General features: G+C 40.9%; 1 protein-coding gene across 3 annotated transcripts in view; it reads right to left on the bottom strand.

Moving 5' to 3' along the window:
• ASTN2 (astrotactin 2) overlaps positions 1-19,767 on the bottom strand; it is an 818,428-nt gene that overhangs the window by 373,463 nt on the left and 425,198 nt on the right. For all 3 annotated transcript variants that reach the window (XM_068248102.1, XM_068248105.1, XM_068248104.1), the window contains exon 9: positions 474-611. In XM_068248102.1, coding sequence (XP_068104203.1) covers positions 474-611 — 138 coding nt within the window. The remainder of the gene's footprint in view (positions 1-473; positions 612-19,767) is intronic.

Genomic DNA, 19,767 nt, shown 5'->3' with positions numbered 1-19,767 from the left:
CAGTGTTTTTTCCCCCAGAGTGCTAAAATATATAACCTTTTAAATACCATTGACCTTTTTTATGTATGCTCTGCTCTCAGAAGCAAAATATGTTCTGGCTACCTTTACTGCATATTCTCAACTTGTTCTGAAAAATAGGTTCTCCTCATGAATCTAATTTCTTGGATTTTTAGGGATATTAGCCTTTATGCATAGTAATAGTCTTTCTTTACATTACCATTCAACCAATAGAAATTGGCTTTAATCAACCATTTACTATATTTGCATATGATCCTTTTCTGAGCTTTTGAAATAATAAGTGAGAAAAACTTAAAACGGATTAGATGCCTCTGTTATAGGTTGCATAATAACACACTTTTAATACAAACTATATTTTGCAATTCAAGATATTAATTTAAAGCTATTGTAACAGATATTCTACTGTACAAATAAAAAAAAAGACAGCTTAACAGTTGTTCTGTAGAATTTCTTACCGGACATCAGCAGGATCTTCAGTCACCAGAACATCTGTCTTGCAGCTGGCCAGTGGACTGATAGAAAGCTCAACTGGGGGCACCACAAAGCTTTTGCTAACAGGAAGCCATACACCTTGTCCCAAACTGTATGTGGACCTGTAGCATATGTAAAATTTGAGAATGAACAAAAACATTTATACATACAAATCTTGCCTATATTTTTGCCATATTAAAAAAAAAACAATTATTATGTAAAGAAAATGTGTAATCGTAAAAGTCTAAGAATACCTCCTAAATGGTAGTAATCCCCAACCTTTTTTGCCCCAAGGACTGCTTCAGCATCAGGAAATGTTTCCAGGGATTGAGTGTGTGTGCGAGTAACGGGGGGGGGGCTTGGCGGGGAGGGCGTCAGTGTCATTGCATAAAGAATTCCTGGGAGCAGCAAGCTTCCCTAAGCCTTTCATTCTTCATGAAATGAAGCTTCCTGCACCAGCTGCTCACCTCACCCTCCAGACTCTGTGGCTGGTAAGGGACCAGAGTGTCCCAATCATCCTCACTGCTGCAACCCAGTGTCCGCAGAGACAGAAAACATACTGCAATACAAATTACAGACACCAGGTGGCAGCAGTAACATTGGCTGCAGACGGCTCTGCTTTACTAGTATTCTGCTGAGTTCAGTGACTCACTTGCTACTCGCAGCTTCCGTGCACTGCAAAGTCAGATGTGCATGGCCCAGCTCAGCACATCCTGTGGCCCGACAATGGGCCGCGGACACCTGGTCTAAGTGCAATAATCTTATGCTTCACATTCTGGGGTAGTAATTTATGAAAAACTGCTCACTTTATCTGAGGAAAGTCAAGCTGTAATAGGAGTTGTTGATACTCTGCCATTCATTATCCATGTGTCAGGTTTTGTAGGTCAGACTTTCCCTTCCCTTGGCGAGTGTTTCTCTAAATTTCTGACAGAAACAGGACATAAACGTGTGTAGGTATGTCTACAAAATTCATATAGGGTATTTGTTAGCTATCTTACCAATCACAAATTCAACTTAAGGGCAAACTTTAAAAATACAACACTTTTCTGTCTTAAAGTGGACCTAAATTAAAAATACAAGATTTCAGAAATAAATCTATTTTCTAAATTATAATAATAAATAGCAGCCTTTTTTCAGCTGCATGAAGACAAATATAAAATATTTTACATTTATTGGAGAAACCCCTCCCTTCCTTTCAAATTGCCGGGATTTTTCCGGCAAACTGGTGGAGTAGATGGTGTCCGGCAATGGAGGAATTGCTAATGGCTGCCCCCGGTATAACCCTAGCTATGAAAAGAGAAGGCTGAAAAGCATGCACAGAAATGATCATAGGTTTGAAGGAGTGTTTATTTATCTTTGTATGTGTCAGAGTGGTGCAACTAAATATTTTTAGTTTGGGTCCGCTTTAAAGAAAAACACTCTTTTTTATTGAACTGACTACATCTGCATGAGTTTAGCTATTGGCAAACAGTCATTTTTCCTGGCTGCTATGTCTTACAGTTTCTATCCTGGACTGGTAGGAACAGAGACAGTATTTTGCATTGCTGAATTCCTTTTGAAAATGCAAGGTTCCTGGCTACTTTGCTGATCCCCTTTGCTTTTTGATTTCGATAATTTTTTATTGAAAAGTTCAAACAAAAGTCACAAGTGTCAAGAAAAAGAGATGCACTGATATTTTCAAGCTTGAAGAAAGATAACACGTCTAAAACATATAAGCAGAGAAAAAAAGCAACTTATGAACTATAATAATTATCAAAAATGGATAAATGCTAAATGGATTGCAGTTCAAATATGAAAGAAACAATATGTAACACAACTGGCACTGTTAACACTTGGTTACAGAGGAGAAAATTGGCCTTTGCTAGTATAACTGTAGGTTACTGTGGTAAGTAAAGTAAATAGTTCCCTGGATTGATGAAGGCGATATTTTATTTAAAATCAAAAAGATGTTAGCTTTGAACAAGAATAGGTTCAGGTATTCAGCTGTTGACACGTGATGTATAAAATGTACAACTAAGGGAAGGCAGTATGCTCATGGTAAGAGTTGGATTAATTTTGGGGGGACCCCCTTTGTTTTTAAAGCTTATATGAAGAGGAGATATTCTGATTTCACTGCTGAAGCTAAAAGATCAGTAGTGATTTCAAATATATTTTGCTCCTTCATTGGTACAGTGAATACGTACTAATGTCCATTTATAAATAGTCTTAGAACAGGTTCCTAATTTTTTTTTTACCCCAGAAATTATTGCACCTGTGGTGCAGAGGAATTTGAGTAATAACTTGTACAGTGGCAAAATGGTGACTAGATTGAGAACTCTTTGTGCAGGGCTGCCGTGTAATGAAAACAGGGAGGGGGGGGGGGCGGCTTTCAGCTGCTCCCTGTATGATTATTAATCTTCAGGTGAGTGCCTGAAGCACAGAGTTCACTCTCCCCATGGCTTTTCATGACTGCTTACGATGAAATATAGAATCATCATGAAAATGTATTTAAAGCATGCTAACTGTAAGCATTTATTGCACTAGAAAACAAGGGACATTGGTCAGTGAAGAGTACAGTGCGGTTCAAACTTCAAGGACGAAAATCTTTTTAAATATATTTTATCATTATACAGTATTATATTTCTGAAAATGTGAGACACATAAAATACTACTTCCTTGAATAGTATTTATCACTAAAATGCTTTGCATCAAAATCAATTTTATTTGGCCAAATAAGTATACACTTATAAGGAATTTGACTTGGCAGTTGTTTAATGGACGTAGACAAACCGATACAAGTCAAAGACAGTATATAAGTTAAAGTGGTAATAAGCAGGGTGAGAAGTGTTCAATTTTAGTTCTGTGCCGTAATTCTTTCCAGCCCTAGCAGTTTTTTTTGTTCATTAACCAAAGGTGTTTTTTTTTTTTTTTTTTATTGAATAGCAAAATGTCATACAGATGGTGATAAAACATGAATAACATGGTAGTACAAGTGATATCACAGATGTTTATAGAAAAAGGGACAACAATATTAAACATTAGTACAAATTAGATGTTGTAATACGAATGGCATGTCCACTCAAGACATGTACGATGGAAGGTATAGTTATACATAAGTAGGAAATTAGTGCACTCAGGGCGTTAATAAATCTTAAAAAGCAATGACGGATACAATGACTAATCAGCATTATACAGTTATACTCGAGGGTTCCTCAACCAGCGCTCCTAAATGCAGAGAAGTTTAGCAGGACACTTCCTATGGTTGTATACAAGTTTTCTATATGGAAGGGTAGCTTTGACTTTGGATTTCCAGTCATCTAGAGTGGGATATATGGATGACAGCCATCTAAAGACCATACATTGTTTAGCCTCTAGGAGGGTTTCTACCAGAAAGGATTTATCGAATTTTGATAAACCTTCCTTTGTAATGTTTGGGATGCATAATTTAATGTCTAACAATGCAGGAGAGCCCTGCAACCATGTAGAAAGTCTACCACTTGCTTCCAAAAGTCCGCTATAGGCGGGCACTGCCAAAGCATGTGTATGCACAATTAGGACAACTGGCCGAGGCCAAAGGCGAGGATTTAACTAACTGAGAAGGCAACAGTTACAGTGCTGCCCATAATTATGCATACCTCTGGCAAACTTTGACTTAAAGTTACTTTTATTCAATCAGCAAGTACTTTTTTGATGGGAAATGACATCAGTGTCTTCCAAAAGATAAAAAGATAATTAGATAAAGATAAAGACGATGTACAAGAGGCATTATTGGGGGAAAAAAACATTTGTCGGCTTTTATTTACATTTGATCAAAATGTGTCCAGTCCAAAATTATTCATACCCTTCTCGATAATCAATAGAAAATCCTTCATTGGCTATTACAAGAATCAAACGCTTCCTATAATTGCAGAACAGCGTTTTGCATGTCTCCACTGTTGCCCATTAATCTTTAGCAGGGAGCTCAAAATCTTTCAGGTTGGAGGGTCGGTCTTCTTGCCTGATCTTTAGCTCCCTCCACAGATTCTCAATTGGATTCAAGCCAGGACTCTAGCTGGGCCACTCCAAAAATGTTAATCTTGTTGTTTGCTAACCATTTCTTCACCACTTTTGCTGTGTGTTTTGGGCCTTTGTCATGCTGAAATTTCCACTGGTGCTCAAGGTCAAGTTTCTCTGCAGACTGCCTAATGCCGTTTACTGTGATGAGGTTCCCTGGTCCATTGGCTGAAAAACACCCCCAAAAGCATTAGGTTCCCACCACCATGTTTGACATTGGGATGGTGTTTATTGGGTTGAAGGTGTGTCCTTTATTGTACCAAATGAAGGAAACATCACTGTGACCAAACAATTCAATTTTTGTTTCATCTGACCATAACACAGAAGACCAGAAGTCGTCTTCTTTGTCCAGATGAGCATTTGCAAAGGGAAAGAAAGCTTTTGTGTGCCTTATCTGGAGAAGTGGCATCCTTCTTGGTCTGCATCTGTGGAACCCAGCAGTGTGCAGTGTCCGTTGGATTGTCTGCCTTGACACATTGCCACCAGCAGAACACAGATTCACCAGGATGGGCTTGGTAGTGATCCTTGGACTCTTTTTCATCTCTCTCACTATCCTCCTGGCCAACACAGATGTCACGTTTGGCTTCCGACCACGTCCTCTGAGATTTTCCACAGTGTGGAATATCTTGTATTTTTAAATAATACTTTGCACTGTAGCCACTGGAACTTGAAAACATTTAGAAATGGTGTTGTAGCCCTTTCCTGACTTGTGAGCAGCCACAATGTGCAGCCCGCAGGTCCTCAGTGAGATCCTTTGTCTTAGCCATGACTGTCCACAAACCAACTGCAGAGAGCTGCTGTTTTTCACCTGTTGATTAAAACTGCGGTTCCCAATTATTCAGGGTAATTAGAATGCTTTAGAACAGCTTGGACTATTTGGAAAGGTATAGAACTTTAGATTTCCCACAGACCGTGACAGTTCGTGAAGGGTATGAATAATTTTGGACTGGACACTTTTTGCTCAAATGTAAATAACATCTGAGAAAAGTTTTTTTTTCCCCCACAATAATGCCTCTTACATTGTCTTATTATCTTTTGGGAGACACCTATGTCAAATTACTTGCTGGTTGAATAAAAATAACTTTAATTCAAAATTTGCCAGGGGTTTGAATAAATATGGGCAGCACTGTTGCTTTGGGGGATTACATATATCTGGGTGAGTCTATCACAAACGCAAGGAGAAACCTGGGAGTAAAAGACATTCCTCCGACTCCTCCTCATCTACTTGCACCTTGTAACCCATTTTTTCACTGAGCTGTCAATGATTGTTTGTGATTGGTGTTGTAGAAATAGGAAGTATAAAGATCCAATATGGTGTCTAACTGGTCCATCTTTAATACTTTCTAGGATCAGGGAGGTTCCTGTTTGAGGCAGTACCTCTGGGAATTGGGCCTTGAGGGCACAACATAATTGCATGTACATGAAGTCATGGGTATTGGTCAGTGAGTATGTTTCCTTGAGAACGGGTAGAGGAACTATCTGTGAACCTTTTAGGATTTATCCTAGGTATATCACTCCCCTGTCCAACCAAAGTGTTGTATTTTTAAACGTTGCTAATTCTGGCAGTAGGCAGTGGTTCCATAAGGAAGTGCTGCCAAGATGTTGAAGGGAAAGTTTAGAAACTCTGTTTCAAACCCAAGCAGCTCAGTCCTAGCAGTTTTATAGTTGTTCTGAATGGTAACTCACTCCTAAAGGCATAAGTCGGAAGATGGAGTGAGCAGGGTGAGAGGGGTCAGAGGCAACCTTGATCGCTCTCTTTCTGCACCTGCTAGCATAAAGATCCTACAGGGAAGGTAAGTAACAGCCAATTATTTTTTTCTGCTGATAAGATGATGCACTGCAGTCTCACCCTTTTTTGTACGGAGCATGAGCCTAACTAGTCATAGGTGATGTCATGAAGGATTCAATGATTACATTATAGAACTGCACCATTAGTTTTTTTCAGCTGCAGTAGGTGGTACATGCTCTGTTGGGCTTTCTTGATGATGGTAATTGTATTTCTATCCCATTTTAAGTTGCTGGAAATTATGGATCCAAAAAATTTGAATGACTCTACTTGTGTCACTGTAGATCCATTTATGATTGGGGGAGGCGCTGGAGGGGAGTTCTCCTAAAATCTATTATTATTTCCTTGGTCTTAAGAGCATTAAGTTCCAAGTTTTTGCTGCTGCACCAGGAAGAAACCTGTCCCACTACCTGTCTGTATGCAGACTCATCCCAACTACTGTTGTGTCATCTGCAAACTTCAGAACCTTTGCAGATGTATCTGTGGAGATGCAGTCATTGGTGTACAGTGAATAAAGCAGAAAGAAAAGCAAACAGCCCTGTGGTGTTCTAATGCTGACTGTCAAAGAGCTTGATATATGTTTCCCCAGCCTAATCTGCTGTCTCCTCTTGGTCAAGAAGTTTGTTATCCATTTGTTGACTGATAAAAGTTATACAGAAGCAAGTTTTAAGGCTCATACACACCTACCAACAATATGTCCAACTTTCTTCCAAACTTGTCTGTTGGAAGATAAGTTGGGTGTGTGTACAGCTGGCAAGCAACTAGATGACCAACTGATAACAGGTTGTTTGCCAGATCCAACCGGTGGATCAATCTGACCAACTATCATGCAGGTTGGAATTTGTGTAAAATCTTTTGAATAACTTTGTTGTTTTTGAATGCAGACATGTTGTGCAGTTTGTCGTTTAGCTTGCGCGCATAATATTTAAGTGAGTTTGTTGTTCAGTTGGTTGGTATGTGTGTATGTACTTTTCAGGTAAACAACTTGTTGTGCAGTTGGTCATGTTGTGCATTAAGTTGGGCGTGTGTATGAACCTTTAGACCCTAAGACAGTAAAATATTTTGATGTAAACATTTTTTTACCTTCATGAATATTTGTTAAAGCAGTAGCCAGGGAAAAAACCAAATATGTAAGTAGATAAATACTTGATCTACTTATGAGCAGCACGGTGGCGTAGTGGTTAGCACTCGCGCCTTGCAGCGTGGGTTTCCTCCGGGTACTCCGGTTTCCTCCCACATCCCAAAAACATACAGATAAGTTAATTGGCTTCCCCCAAAAAGTGTCCCTAGACTACAATAAATACACTAAAAACGATACATACATAGACATATGACTATGGTAGGGATTAGATTGTGAGCGCCTCCTCTGTACAGCACTGCGTTTGAAGATGGCACTATATAAATACTAAATAATAATAATAATAACAACAACAATCTACTTACATAACACATGTATTGTATTGTCCATGTTTTGATTTCAGTGAATTTTATATAGTAAATTAAGAGAATTCTGTTCCTGGTGGAGGCCATGTCTTTTGCCCACAGCTGAGGCTAAATCCTGATGTGATTTCTGCCCTTTACTTTTTTCTTCTCCCCCCCAATCACTGAGTCACCTCAGCCTTGCTTGTAAACACAAGTGAGCAGATAAGCAGCTAGGCAAGGAAATAAATGGAAGAGAAGGAATATATTATAGATAAAAAGAACCCTAGCATGCAGCTGTTTGGCACTGACTACTAAAGGGCCAGTGCTCCTCAAGTATGTGATAACTCCAAATCCTAACAGCAGAAAAAGTTTTGAAAGCTTTGAATGCAGGATTAGCATCTTTATCACTTAATACACTCAGACCAGTTGCTGTTGAAATTAGATTTTTATGGTGACACTCCCGCTTTAATGAAAATAGAAAAAAAAAAAAGGAAAATCTATTTTGATTTCAAAATAACGTATTAACGTATATGCTTTTTAAGCCTTCAGCATGATGTGCCCTCACTGTTTGGAGCTATCATTTTTAACAAAAATCAGATTTGTTTGTTTTCTTAGTGTAAAAAAAATACACAATTTAAAAAGCATACAGTATATCACAATTTTGCAAAGAACTGAGATTTGGCTTAGTCATATACAGGGATCTGAATGGGCAATTCTGTACAAAGGCAAGGCCCCCAGATTTAAATTTACCGATATTCTACAATGCCCAACTCCAGATAGTATGGTACCGGTAATTATTCTGATATTCTACTTTCCCACACTGTAACCCTATTTACTCACTTACCTTCCCCTATCTATGCCTAACACTAACCCCTCCCCCCCTTTCCCTACGTACTCATAACACTAACCTTCCCATCTATGCTTAACACTAAACCCCCTCAGCTACCGTTTAATGTAGCTGAGCGCCGATTACTGCTCTGCTGCCACTGCGCCTATATGTTATACTAAAGACTAACTCTGGCACCCAAAATACATTCTCTGTGTCACCATAGCCACAATTTACATGGCATGGTAGCACCTAGAGTACCAGGCATGCAGTGTGCCTACCTATCAACTACTAGTTTGACTGCCAAGATTTTCAGACTTAAAGTGACACTAAAGCTGAAAAAACCTCATGATATAATAAATTGGTTGTGTAGTATGGATAATTATTAGAACATTAGTAGCAAAGAAAATATTGCATATTTTTATGTTCAGGTATATTTATTATTATTATTTAATATTTATATAGCGCCAACATCTTTTCCGCAGTGCTGTACAGAGAATATATTATCTTGTCACTAACTGTCCATCAGAGGAGCTCACAATCTAATCCCTACCATAGTGATATGTCTATGTATGCATGTGTAGTGTTTGTATCGTAGTCTAGGGTAATTTTAGCGGGAAGCCAATTAACTTATCTGTATCTTTTGGGGATGTGTGTTAGGTCTTCAGTCCTAGTTGACCTTCTCACGAAGGAAGAGGTGTTACCCAGTAGTGGAATCTAAGTGACTATGGGTCTTCACCCACACCCCCTTGAGGGGAGTGCAGGAACTACACCACCCTGAGGAGGATGTAGAGCTTCATTGCCTAGTGCCCACCAGGTCACTACTGGGATTACCTCAGCGAGTAGTCGAGAGAACAGTGATGCTAATTGTGGAACAGACGTAGTCAGACGGTAGCCAAAGGTCCAGAGCAGGTGGCGTTCTACGGAGGTCTGGGTCACAAGCTGGAGGTCTGGGTCACAAGCCAGAGGTCGGGGCAGGTGGCAAACAGCAGTAGTCCAGAAACAGAGCCAAGGATCAGGGAAGGCGGAGATAAGCGTAAGTCAGGGTCACAGGCAAAGGTCACAGCGGGAAATCAATGAGAAGAATAACAGCAGGAACAACGGTTCACCGGACACGGGTCGCCAAGCTGTCAGAACGAGCAGCACTGCAGTCAAGGGCAGTGCTGCTTTTATACTGGACATTGGTGCCGAAATTAGCGCTCTGCCCATGTGCAATAACTCTTTGCACACGCGTGTGCACGCCCTTGCTTACGTGAGCACATGTGCAGCGCGCTGCAACACCCTGCACACGTGCGCATACCGCGCAACGCCAAACTCCGAGCAGGAAAGGAACAATGAGGCCTCAGCAAGCCCCCGCGCGTACGCACTGAGGAACACACATGAGAACATTACGGCGGGTCGCCATGGTGAGTGTGACAATGTGGGAGGAAACCGGTGTGCCCGAAGGAAACCCATGCAGAAACGGGGAGAACATACAAACTCCTTGCAGATGTTGAGCTGGCTGGGATTCGAACCGGGGACCCATCACTGCAAGGTGAGAGCGCTAACCCCTACACCACCGTGCTGCCCAGGTTTATATCTTTTTTATGACATTGCATCATACTCTAATAATTGCAATTTCCCCAATACACTTAGCGTTTTAAATGATTTCACAGAGCAGGCTACTGACCCTTTATGGATTTTCTGCAGAGAAAAGTTCAAACAAAGAAGAAACAATGAGAGACAGTTGAGAAAAGTGCTTCAAAAGACAGTGCTGTCCAAAAAAATTTTAAAAATCGCAGAGCTCACAGAAGCTCTTTTGCATAAATAACAACTGAAGTTTCTTAACTCTTCCTGTACTAGAAACAATATGAGGCTCATATCTGTGCTAATAATGTTTTATTTCTTAGCAGTACTACACATACAAACCACTATATCATACGTTTATTTTCATTTCAGATTCCCTTTGAGAAACTATTAGCAATAATGTGCCCCCCCCACCCCCCCAAAAAAAATAAACAACACATATGTATGTAGTTAAATACTTGCTCTACTTACATAACTACTACTACTACTACACTACTACTTAACTACTACTACCACTACTACGAATACTTTCCTCCCAGATAACTCAAAGTGCTGTATGCAAAAAAATGTAATAACAACTCAGGAAAAGAAATAGATTTTTTTAGACAATATATCAAGATATTTAAGGATGGAGCTTCTATGATTGTGTGACTAAGTTCTACAGATTTTGGTCTGCCTGAGAAAATCCCATACAACATAACTGTATGGTTCCATTAGTTTCTTCAGTTATTATCTGAGATGCAAGTTTTTTGAGACTTTAGAACTATGCAGGCAGATTTAAAAACATGCCCTTTGCTTTACTTACATCAGTGGAGAGTTTGACGAACTGAGGGAATATGTGAGCAGAATAAATAATATTTTAGGACCAATAAAAATGGACAGCGTTATAAGCCAAGGTATGCAATTCAAATGTTTTACAAAGTATCATAAATAGCTCAAAAGGATCCTCCTCTCATACAACATTCATGCATTTACCAATTAAAAACAGTTTTCTGGGGCCCTAAACTGTATACATGGAATACAAATCTTCCCCATAGCCAATTCATTAGCATTTTATACAAGCAGAATAATTCTGGTAATTCACAGGAGGTATCCAAGTGAAAGGTGTCACTGCTAGTTTATGTCTGCTGAATCAGCTTAAAAGCAATAAGCTTTATCGCCTCCTCCACAAATGTCCATGCACCTGCACCCCTTAATCAGTGAGAGTCCAGTACTAAAGGTTCCAGTGGTCACCTATAATGAACATCGTTGCCCTCCCCAGCATGAACAAACTCACAGCAAACCACAGTTGTATTCACCATTACCACTTTAGCATCTGAAGTCTTCATACAAGCTCTTGCATACAGGAACTTGTATCCCCAAAACACCTTGTTCCCATTATTCTTCTTAACATACTTAGCAAGCTTGGTGATTCTAGCTTGTATGCATGACAAGGCAAATTCACCACAGGTTCAGACTTTACAAATTGATCTGCTCATCCCTACCTGTCAGTCAACAGCAATAACTCAGCCTTTTGCACTGACCCACCCCCTCCAATGTTATCAGTGTTATCCCAGGGACACTTACTGACTGAAAATACAGAAAACAAGTTAGTAATCTTTATGATATAGAGACAATACATTCTGCAGCCTTTATCAGCAAAGTAGATGATAATGTGCAATTGTGAAACAATTTTTGGGGGGAACGTACAACCTCGGTAGCAATAAGATCAACTGTAGGAAATAGTGGTTCCATTTTGCTTTAAATAAGCAGAAAATAAAACAGATAACTAAAAACAATGGTGCATGAGCCAGCCAAGACCTTGGAGCTGCCACCTCCAAGGCCTGTCTCCTACTGCTCTAAAACTTACCAAACACACAATTGGAGAACCTCACTCCCAAACAGTAGGGAATATCCTGCACGCTGGTGCCCCCTGCTGGTCATATAGCCATTGTCTATATGCAACTGAAGCCCTCTCCTACTAATTGGCTGACTTGCTCAGCTTTTGCTTGATTATCACTGCAAGCTAGGTGTATTATGTGTGCACTTCTCATTGGCTTATGAGCAGCCTGCAGGCTTTATAAAGCAGCAGAGAACTGTTTGGGAGTGAGGTTCTCCAATTGTGTGTTTGGTAAGTTTTAGAGCAGTAGGAGACAGGCCTTGGAGGTGGCAGCTCCAAGGTCTTGGCTGCGCTCACATATGGTGTCAGATGCTGGTTCTGGGGCCCCGGGCAGTGAGAGTTCCCGGGGCCCCAGGCTGGCTCATGCACCATTGTTTTTAATTATTGTAGTATCCCATGCAGTTTAGTTAGGAGGGGGGCAGATGAGAGGGAATATCCTGCACGCTGGTGCCCCCTGCTGGTCATATAGCCATTGTCTATATGCAACTGAAGCCCTCTCCTACTAATTGGCTGACTTGCTCAGCTTTTGCTTGATTATCACTGCAAGCTAGGTGTATTATGTGCGCACTTCTCATTGGCTTATGAGCAGCCTGCAGGCTTTATAAAGCAGCAGAGAACTGTTTGGGAGTGAGGTTCTCCAATTGTGTGTTTGGTAAATAAAACAGATAACGTCAATGTTATGACAGACATCAAATTACTATTTTTTTAGCATGACATATTACGGTAAGTCACAGTGAATTGCAAACCTGTAAAGTAACTCCCTTATGAAATTCTATCATATGCATGGTGACAATTTTAAATCCCAGGACAGTTTTATTATTAGATCCAAAGCAAGAGGACAACTGCTAAAGATTGATGACTTCTTTTCAATTAGAAACTTCATGATTGAAGTTTTAACTTTAAAAAAGATGCTTGTTAACTAACATTATTTGCTAACTTTTTAAGCCCATACAGATGCAAAGCAGATCTTTCTCAATATGTACAGTTGGCTATTTTATATTCCACATTATAAACCATTCAAAATCTGACTTGTTACAATCATAGCCTATTGAGCATTAAATCTGCAACTTCAGCTTGCTATAAGAAAGTACATTATATTATCAATGCCAGCATGCCATTAGTAAAATGTGTACACTTGGAGATGAAGCAACGAGACGTCTTGCTAAGAGCTTGATGGTCACACCACACGGGACTGTTGAAAATGAAATAACTTTTTCGGCAATTATTTTAATTAAACCAAATGAATATTTAACAGAAAAACTCGGCCCCAACTAAAATGTCTTTAGACTGTGAAAAATTATCCTACAATAATCGCCGAATGTGCTGTGCAGAAAGTGTTTCTTCTGAAATGTTTGATCCCTTGCAGTTTCATACACATCACCTATAATTGACTAAGCTGAGGGTTTACACATTGTGATCCCTTGACTTATTCTTACTGTAATCACTCAAGCACTGGGCATGTGTCAGTGGAAAGCCAAAAGTGTAAGCCATCACTGTTTATACGGGGAACTCAGTGTGTATGAACACATCTATGAGTTGCTCCTCATTGCTTGTCGAAATTAAAAGTGATGGTGGCAAATTAAGGCTGAAAGAGTAGGTATCCAGCTTTTGTGTGCTTCAAATGTGAATTACTATACAGTCAGTCCACTACAAACAACTTGTGTTACAACTTTTCAGAGATACAAACAAATTTGACTTCATGTACTTTTATGCAATACTGTTTTTTATTACATATTTTTGTCATTGTCAAATGTTACAGTATTGTATAAACTGTTTGAAGTAGTTTTAAAAACACTTTTAAAGCACATTTAAAACAACCAGAAAACATACTGTTTTTCAGACTATGAGATGCATTTTTTATCTCCCAAAAGTGTGTGTGTGTGTGTGTGTGTGTGTGGGGGGGGGGGGGGGGTGATTGGGGGCATCTTATTGTCTGAATGTGCCCCACAAGTCATCTGTCTTCCTGGTGGCCAAAGCACATGTGGCAGAGAGAAGCACCGGGAATGCTTGGTGCCGAAGAAGTATGGACCTGATCTCCACCCACCAACTCTCCTGCCATTCAAACATGTTGGAACATCCACTGCCTGACCTGTCTCTGCTCTGTGCATAGCCAGGACATCGGGGATAGCCAGGACATGTAGTGTAGTGTAGTGTAGCCGGGGGGTTGGGGGGGGGGGCATCAGAAGTTAGTGTAATGTTATACAGTGTAGAGATACTGGTGGGGCAGCATAAATTACCGTTGTCTAGTGTAGTGTAATGCAGTGTAGCTGGGCAGGCAGCAAGAGTTAGTGTAGTGTAAAGTAGTGTAGCTGGGGGGCAGCAGGGGTTAGTGTAGTGTAGTTCAGTGTAGCAAATAAGACAACAGGGGTTAGTGTAGTGTAGTGCAGAATAGCTGGGGGGCAGCAGTAGTTAGTGTACCGTAGTGCAGTGTAGCTGGTGGCAGCAGGAGTTAGTGTAGTGTAGCTGGGCGGTGTAGCTTAGATAGAGTAGCTTAGATACAGCTTGAGAGGAAAAGGTCTATAAGACACCCCTGCTCCAAACTTCAGGTTTAGTATTTTTCCCTAATTTTTGTCCTCTAAACCTAGGTGTGTGTTATGGCCCGGAGCGTCTTATAGTCTGAAAAATATAGTAGTTAATACTATGTTCCAATCCAGCATTGTCCGAAAGCAAATCATTTATCCACACTTTACCATGTTTAACAAATGGCTCAACATACAATTTCAACAAACAATCTCCTGGAATTGAACCTGTTTTTAAGTAGGGGGCTGTCTGTAGTATTAAAGTTGGCTAAAGGACAGAAGAAAGTTACATACAAGTAATACGCTGCATGTTCTCCCACTAAGTTGATACTGTATGAGCTCTGTGGAAATCTCACTAAGCCAGGGTAATTTGCCTTCTTAAAACAGAAGGTATTTGCGATAATTCGGCTTTATGTGAGCAAATGTCATTCCCATGTTGCATCAATACTGAATATGCAAATCACCTCTTTTTGCCCCTAAAGCCAGGTTCTCATCCAGAACCGTTTGTATATAGCATGCCTATAGCTATATAGCCTATACCTATAATTTTACAGAGCCACATCAGTAGAAGGGGTTTTCTGTCTCTTTTAGTCCTCTATACTTTGCTAGTGGTGCTGGGTCACCATGACCTACTTGGGTATTCTGTTAATCAAGGGTTAAATTAAAGACACTTTGGGGGTAGCGTATTTGAAATGGCAAATAGCAAAGGAGAAATTGACCCAGATAATAGTGATTTCTAAGTAAAATATTTGGAAGTGTAGTGTCTTCAAATTTTGATTATTAGTATCATACTGAGAGGTCAATATTAACAAATTTCTGATTTATAGCCTAGCTTAGTGAGATTTATGCATATCTTTCATATTAAAATAATAAAAAAAAACATAACCTATTTCTTGTATGTAACGTTTTTGCCCTTCAGTCATCTCTATTACTACAGTATGCACCCTATAGAAGGATAAGCAGTGAGGAGCGACCCATAGAGGTGCTCATGCTCAATGTGTGTATTGCATCAGAGGTGAGTAATGACTATAGCACTTTATCTCCAACCTTGTGGCGGATAGCTTCATAATTAAAATGGATCTACTATTAACATTAGATAGATTGGGTATGGTGGCTGTTTTATTTAAATAGTTTGTCCCTGTGCAGATGTTTCTTTTGAGATTATAAAATAACACAAATCTATTGGATACAAACTATTCATAGGAGTACAATAAACTGAAAACTATACCTTTGGTTAGCTATGAATTGGTACTATCCTGTATAATAGTGTTTCTCATGTGCATTTTTACTGTTATTTTTAACACTAAGGCCCATATGCAATTAACGTTATCTCCTGAGTTTTCTCCTGGGTGATATTTTCAAACTTCTGCTTTCTAAACCACCAGCAAGCAAAACATGCTCAAAATAATTTTGACAGTACTTTTTAACCTACTTTTTGGTACTTTTTCCAATGCAAAGTGCTGAAAAGTTATTCTAAATCAAAGATGAAAAATTATCTCCTAAGAGAAATCTCAGGAGAAAAAGTTAATATGGATTAGTTTTTATGGATTATTTTTATCCAAATAGGTTTTATTTTTGTATACTCTAGTATTATTAAATTCTCCCTGGCTTTATGATTATTTCCAGATTTAGGGTCTAATATCCGTGCAATTTTTTCACAAGCTTTTAGACCCTAAAAACAAGAAAAAAAAAACATACCACAAAGAGAACTGCAGCAGCCCCTGCATATAACTCACTCAGGCAAGTGATTACTGCTCTGAGCTGCAGATTTCTGTCCCGAGCCTGACCCGGGATTACAACTAAAGAGATTAAGATCTACTATAATTTTTAATATTTACATTTTATCTATGTTTGTGCATAAAGATCCATTTAGTCTTATAACTGATCTTTTTTAAAATTATTATCAAAAACACATTGGACCCAGCATTCCAATGGAGACAAAGCGTGCTCTAGCTGATAAAGATCCTATTGCCCTCCAGGATCAGCAGCAGTGAAACAAGTGTCAGCAGCACTGCTTAAAAAATAGTTTTTTATTGTAAACGTGCAATTAAAATCACATGCGAAAGATGGGCTTGGTAACCGCTACAGGCCACTGTTTTGAAGTAACAAACTTCTTTGTCAAGCTGCAAGCTCCCTCTGATCATAAGTGCAGACATGCATCATTATATACTGACAGTCATAAACAAAAGAACCAATCAAAACACATGAAAAAGGGGAGCAACCAATTAGAGTGCACCTCAGAGAAGAGGACCTGATGGGTAACTTTCTAACACAAAGAAAAAGATTCACCCCCTCTAAAAGATAACAAAAACATTTCTGTGACGTAATTTTAATTGTATGTTTACAATAAAGAACTAATTTTTCTAAGCAGAGCTGCTGACACTTGTTTTACTTAAAATGATTATCAACGCCTCAAAGAAACCAGCCTATAAGGCACCATAATCATCAATGGGAAGTAGCGGATACTTAATCTCACTATAAATAGAATATTTGATAGGTTAAGGGGTACCTTTAACCTCCTTAGCGGTAACCCCGATCTGAGCTCAGGGTAAGCCACTCCGGATGATATCTCAGCTCCTGGTGGGGCGATTTCTATTCTGTAAAGTGCTGTACGCGCAGCTAGCACTTTGCTAGCCGCGCGTACAGCTTGATCGGCACCGCTGCGCAGTGATTGGCCGCACGCCCGGACAAATCACTCCCAGGCAGCTCAAAGGGCTGGATCGGATGCGTCTGACGTCAGGACGTCAGCTGACGTCCATGACGTCATTCCGATCGTAGCCATGGCGACAGGAGAAGCCAAGTAGGAGATCACGTTCTATACGCAATCTCCTATTTGCTGTTTTTGCCGGCGGCGATCAAACTAGAGGGACACATGCAGCCTCTCAGGTAGCTACATAAAACAAAACAAAAGATTACAAAAAAAGTGCAATGCAGCCTCCTTGGCGGAAAAAATGATCCGCCAAGGAGGTTAATTAAAAAAAGCAACACTCTCTCTGGCTTTTATATACTGTAGATACTGTATATTAATACATATAGATAAAGCATATGCACAGTTTTCCATCCTCAGTTATTATCCATCATCCGATATTTTCAAAGTCTTATTTGCAAAATGAATCCATATCAACATCGTAACTCTTCTTCGATAGGTTTTAACCTCACTCAATAATTGTTGTCCACTCTACACACGGCACTCTCCAGGAAGTAAGCGTACGGGATCAAGTTGCTGATGGTGCCTTCACTGCGACTCACCAGGTTGGTCACCTCCTCAAATGGCCGCATGAGCCTGCATGCATTTCGCATCAGATTCCAATGTTTGGGCCAGAACATCCCCATCTCCCCAGATTGTGTCATTTTACTGTAATTGTAAAGGTACTAGGTGACGGCTTTCTCCTGTTCTAGCAGGCGAGAGAACATGACCAGGGTTGAAATCCAGTGAGTCGAGCTATCAAGCCATCAAGCGTCTCACTGGCAAGTTGTTTCTCCGCTGAATGTCCGCAAAGAGTGCCATGGCTATGTAAGACCGCCTGAAATGCCCACACAACTTCCTGGCCTGCTTCAGGACGTCCTCTAAGCCTGGGTACTTTGACACAAATCTTTGAATGACTAGATTCAGCACATGTGCTATGCAGGGTACATGTATCAGCTTTCCCAAATTCAAAGCGGAAAGGAGATTGCTGCACACGACGTTGCCCATCTCCAGCTGGTGCGGGGTCAACCACTGATCCACCTGTTTGTTAAGACCAGCCAGGAGAGCTGCTCCAGTGTGACTCTCCGCTTTGAGGCAAGAGATGTCTAAGATGGCGTGACACCGTTGTACATGGCATGCAGCATAGGCCCAGGGGAGATGGGGCTGTGTAGCTGGAGAGGAGATCACAGCACCAGCCAAGGAGGAGGAGGAGGATGACAACAGCAAAGAGGATGTAGCAGGCAGAGAAGAGATGGCAGGAGGCCTGCCTGCAAGCCGTGGAGGTGTCAAAGGTTGGTCCGCTGCACAGCCATGTACTTACTGCTTGCCATCGGTCACCAGGTTGACCCAATGGGCTGTGTACGTAATGTACCTGCCCTGACCGTGCTTGGCAGACCAGGCATCCATTGTCAGATGGACTCTTGACCCAACGCTGTGTGCCAGAGATGACACCACTTGCCTCTCAACTTCATGATACAGTTTGGGTATCACCTTTTTAGAGAAATAATTGCGGCCTGGCATCTTCCACTGCGTTATCCCTATGGCCACACATTTACGGAAGGCCTCAGAGTCCACCAGCTGGTATGATAACAGCTGGCGAGCTAACAGTTCCGCCATGCCAGCTGTCAGACGCCGGGCAAGGGGGTGACTGGTAGAAATTGGCTTCTTCCGCTCAAAGATTTCCTTCACGGACACCTGGCTGCTGTGGGCAAAGGAGAAGGAACCGCTCAAGGGCAGAGGCGGAGTGGAGGAGGGTGGCTGTGAAGGTGCAAGGGAGAAAGAGGCTGAAGATGATGCACCTGAAGGAGGAAGAGGAGAAGGAGCATGGCTTTTCTTTTGTGTGCTGCTTTTGCTCAGGTGCTCTTCCCATTGCAGTTTGTGCCTTTTCTCCATGTGCCTTCGTACTTGTCCCTACGTGGGTGTTGGCCTTTCCACGGCTCAATTTTTGGAGGCAGAGAGTACAGATGGAATTGCTTTGATCTGAGGCAGACACATAAAATTTTTTCCAAACCGCTGAGCCCCCCTGGAGTGATAGCACTATGGTGGCATCAGCAGCTGACATTGAAGGGCATGTTGGCTGGCTGTACATAGATGGCGATACACGGTGCCGGACACTGCCACCAGCTGTTTCTGACAACGAGCTCCCCCTGCTTCTTTCAGGAACTCGTCTCCTTCTACTCCTCTCTGACTCCCACTCTGAACTGTAACCTTGGTCAGCTTGTCTCTTAGGATCCCACGTGACATCCGTATCATCGTCATCATCATAATCACCCTCCCCAGCTTCGCTTGCCTCAGACACCTCCAAAACTGCACCAACAGCAGATACTTCATCATCCTCACATGTTACGTCCATAGTGTCGTCGCCTTACTCAGACATATGAGGTGGTGTAACTTGCTTAGGCCCTTCATCTTGTTGTAGTAGTAGTGGCTGTGAATCAGTAATTTCACCACCAAATAACTCCTGTGAAGTGTCAAATGCAGCGGATGTGGTGCTTGTAGTAGCACTGGTGGCTGCGGAAGATGAGGTGTTCTGTGTTAAATAGTCAACCACATCCTGGCAAT

Source organism: Hyperolius riggenbachi, chromosome 8, assembly GCF_040937935.1.
Source record: "Hyperolius riggenbachi isolate aHypRig1 chromosome 8, aHypRig1.pri, whole genome shotgun sequence".
Classification (NCBI taxonomy): Eukaryota; Metazoa; Chordata; class Amphibia; order Anura; family Hyperoliidae; genus Hyperolius; species Hyperolius riggenbachi.
Note: the sequence above shows the minus strand (reverse complement) of the source record. Positions and strands in the feature narration are given on the sequence as shown.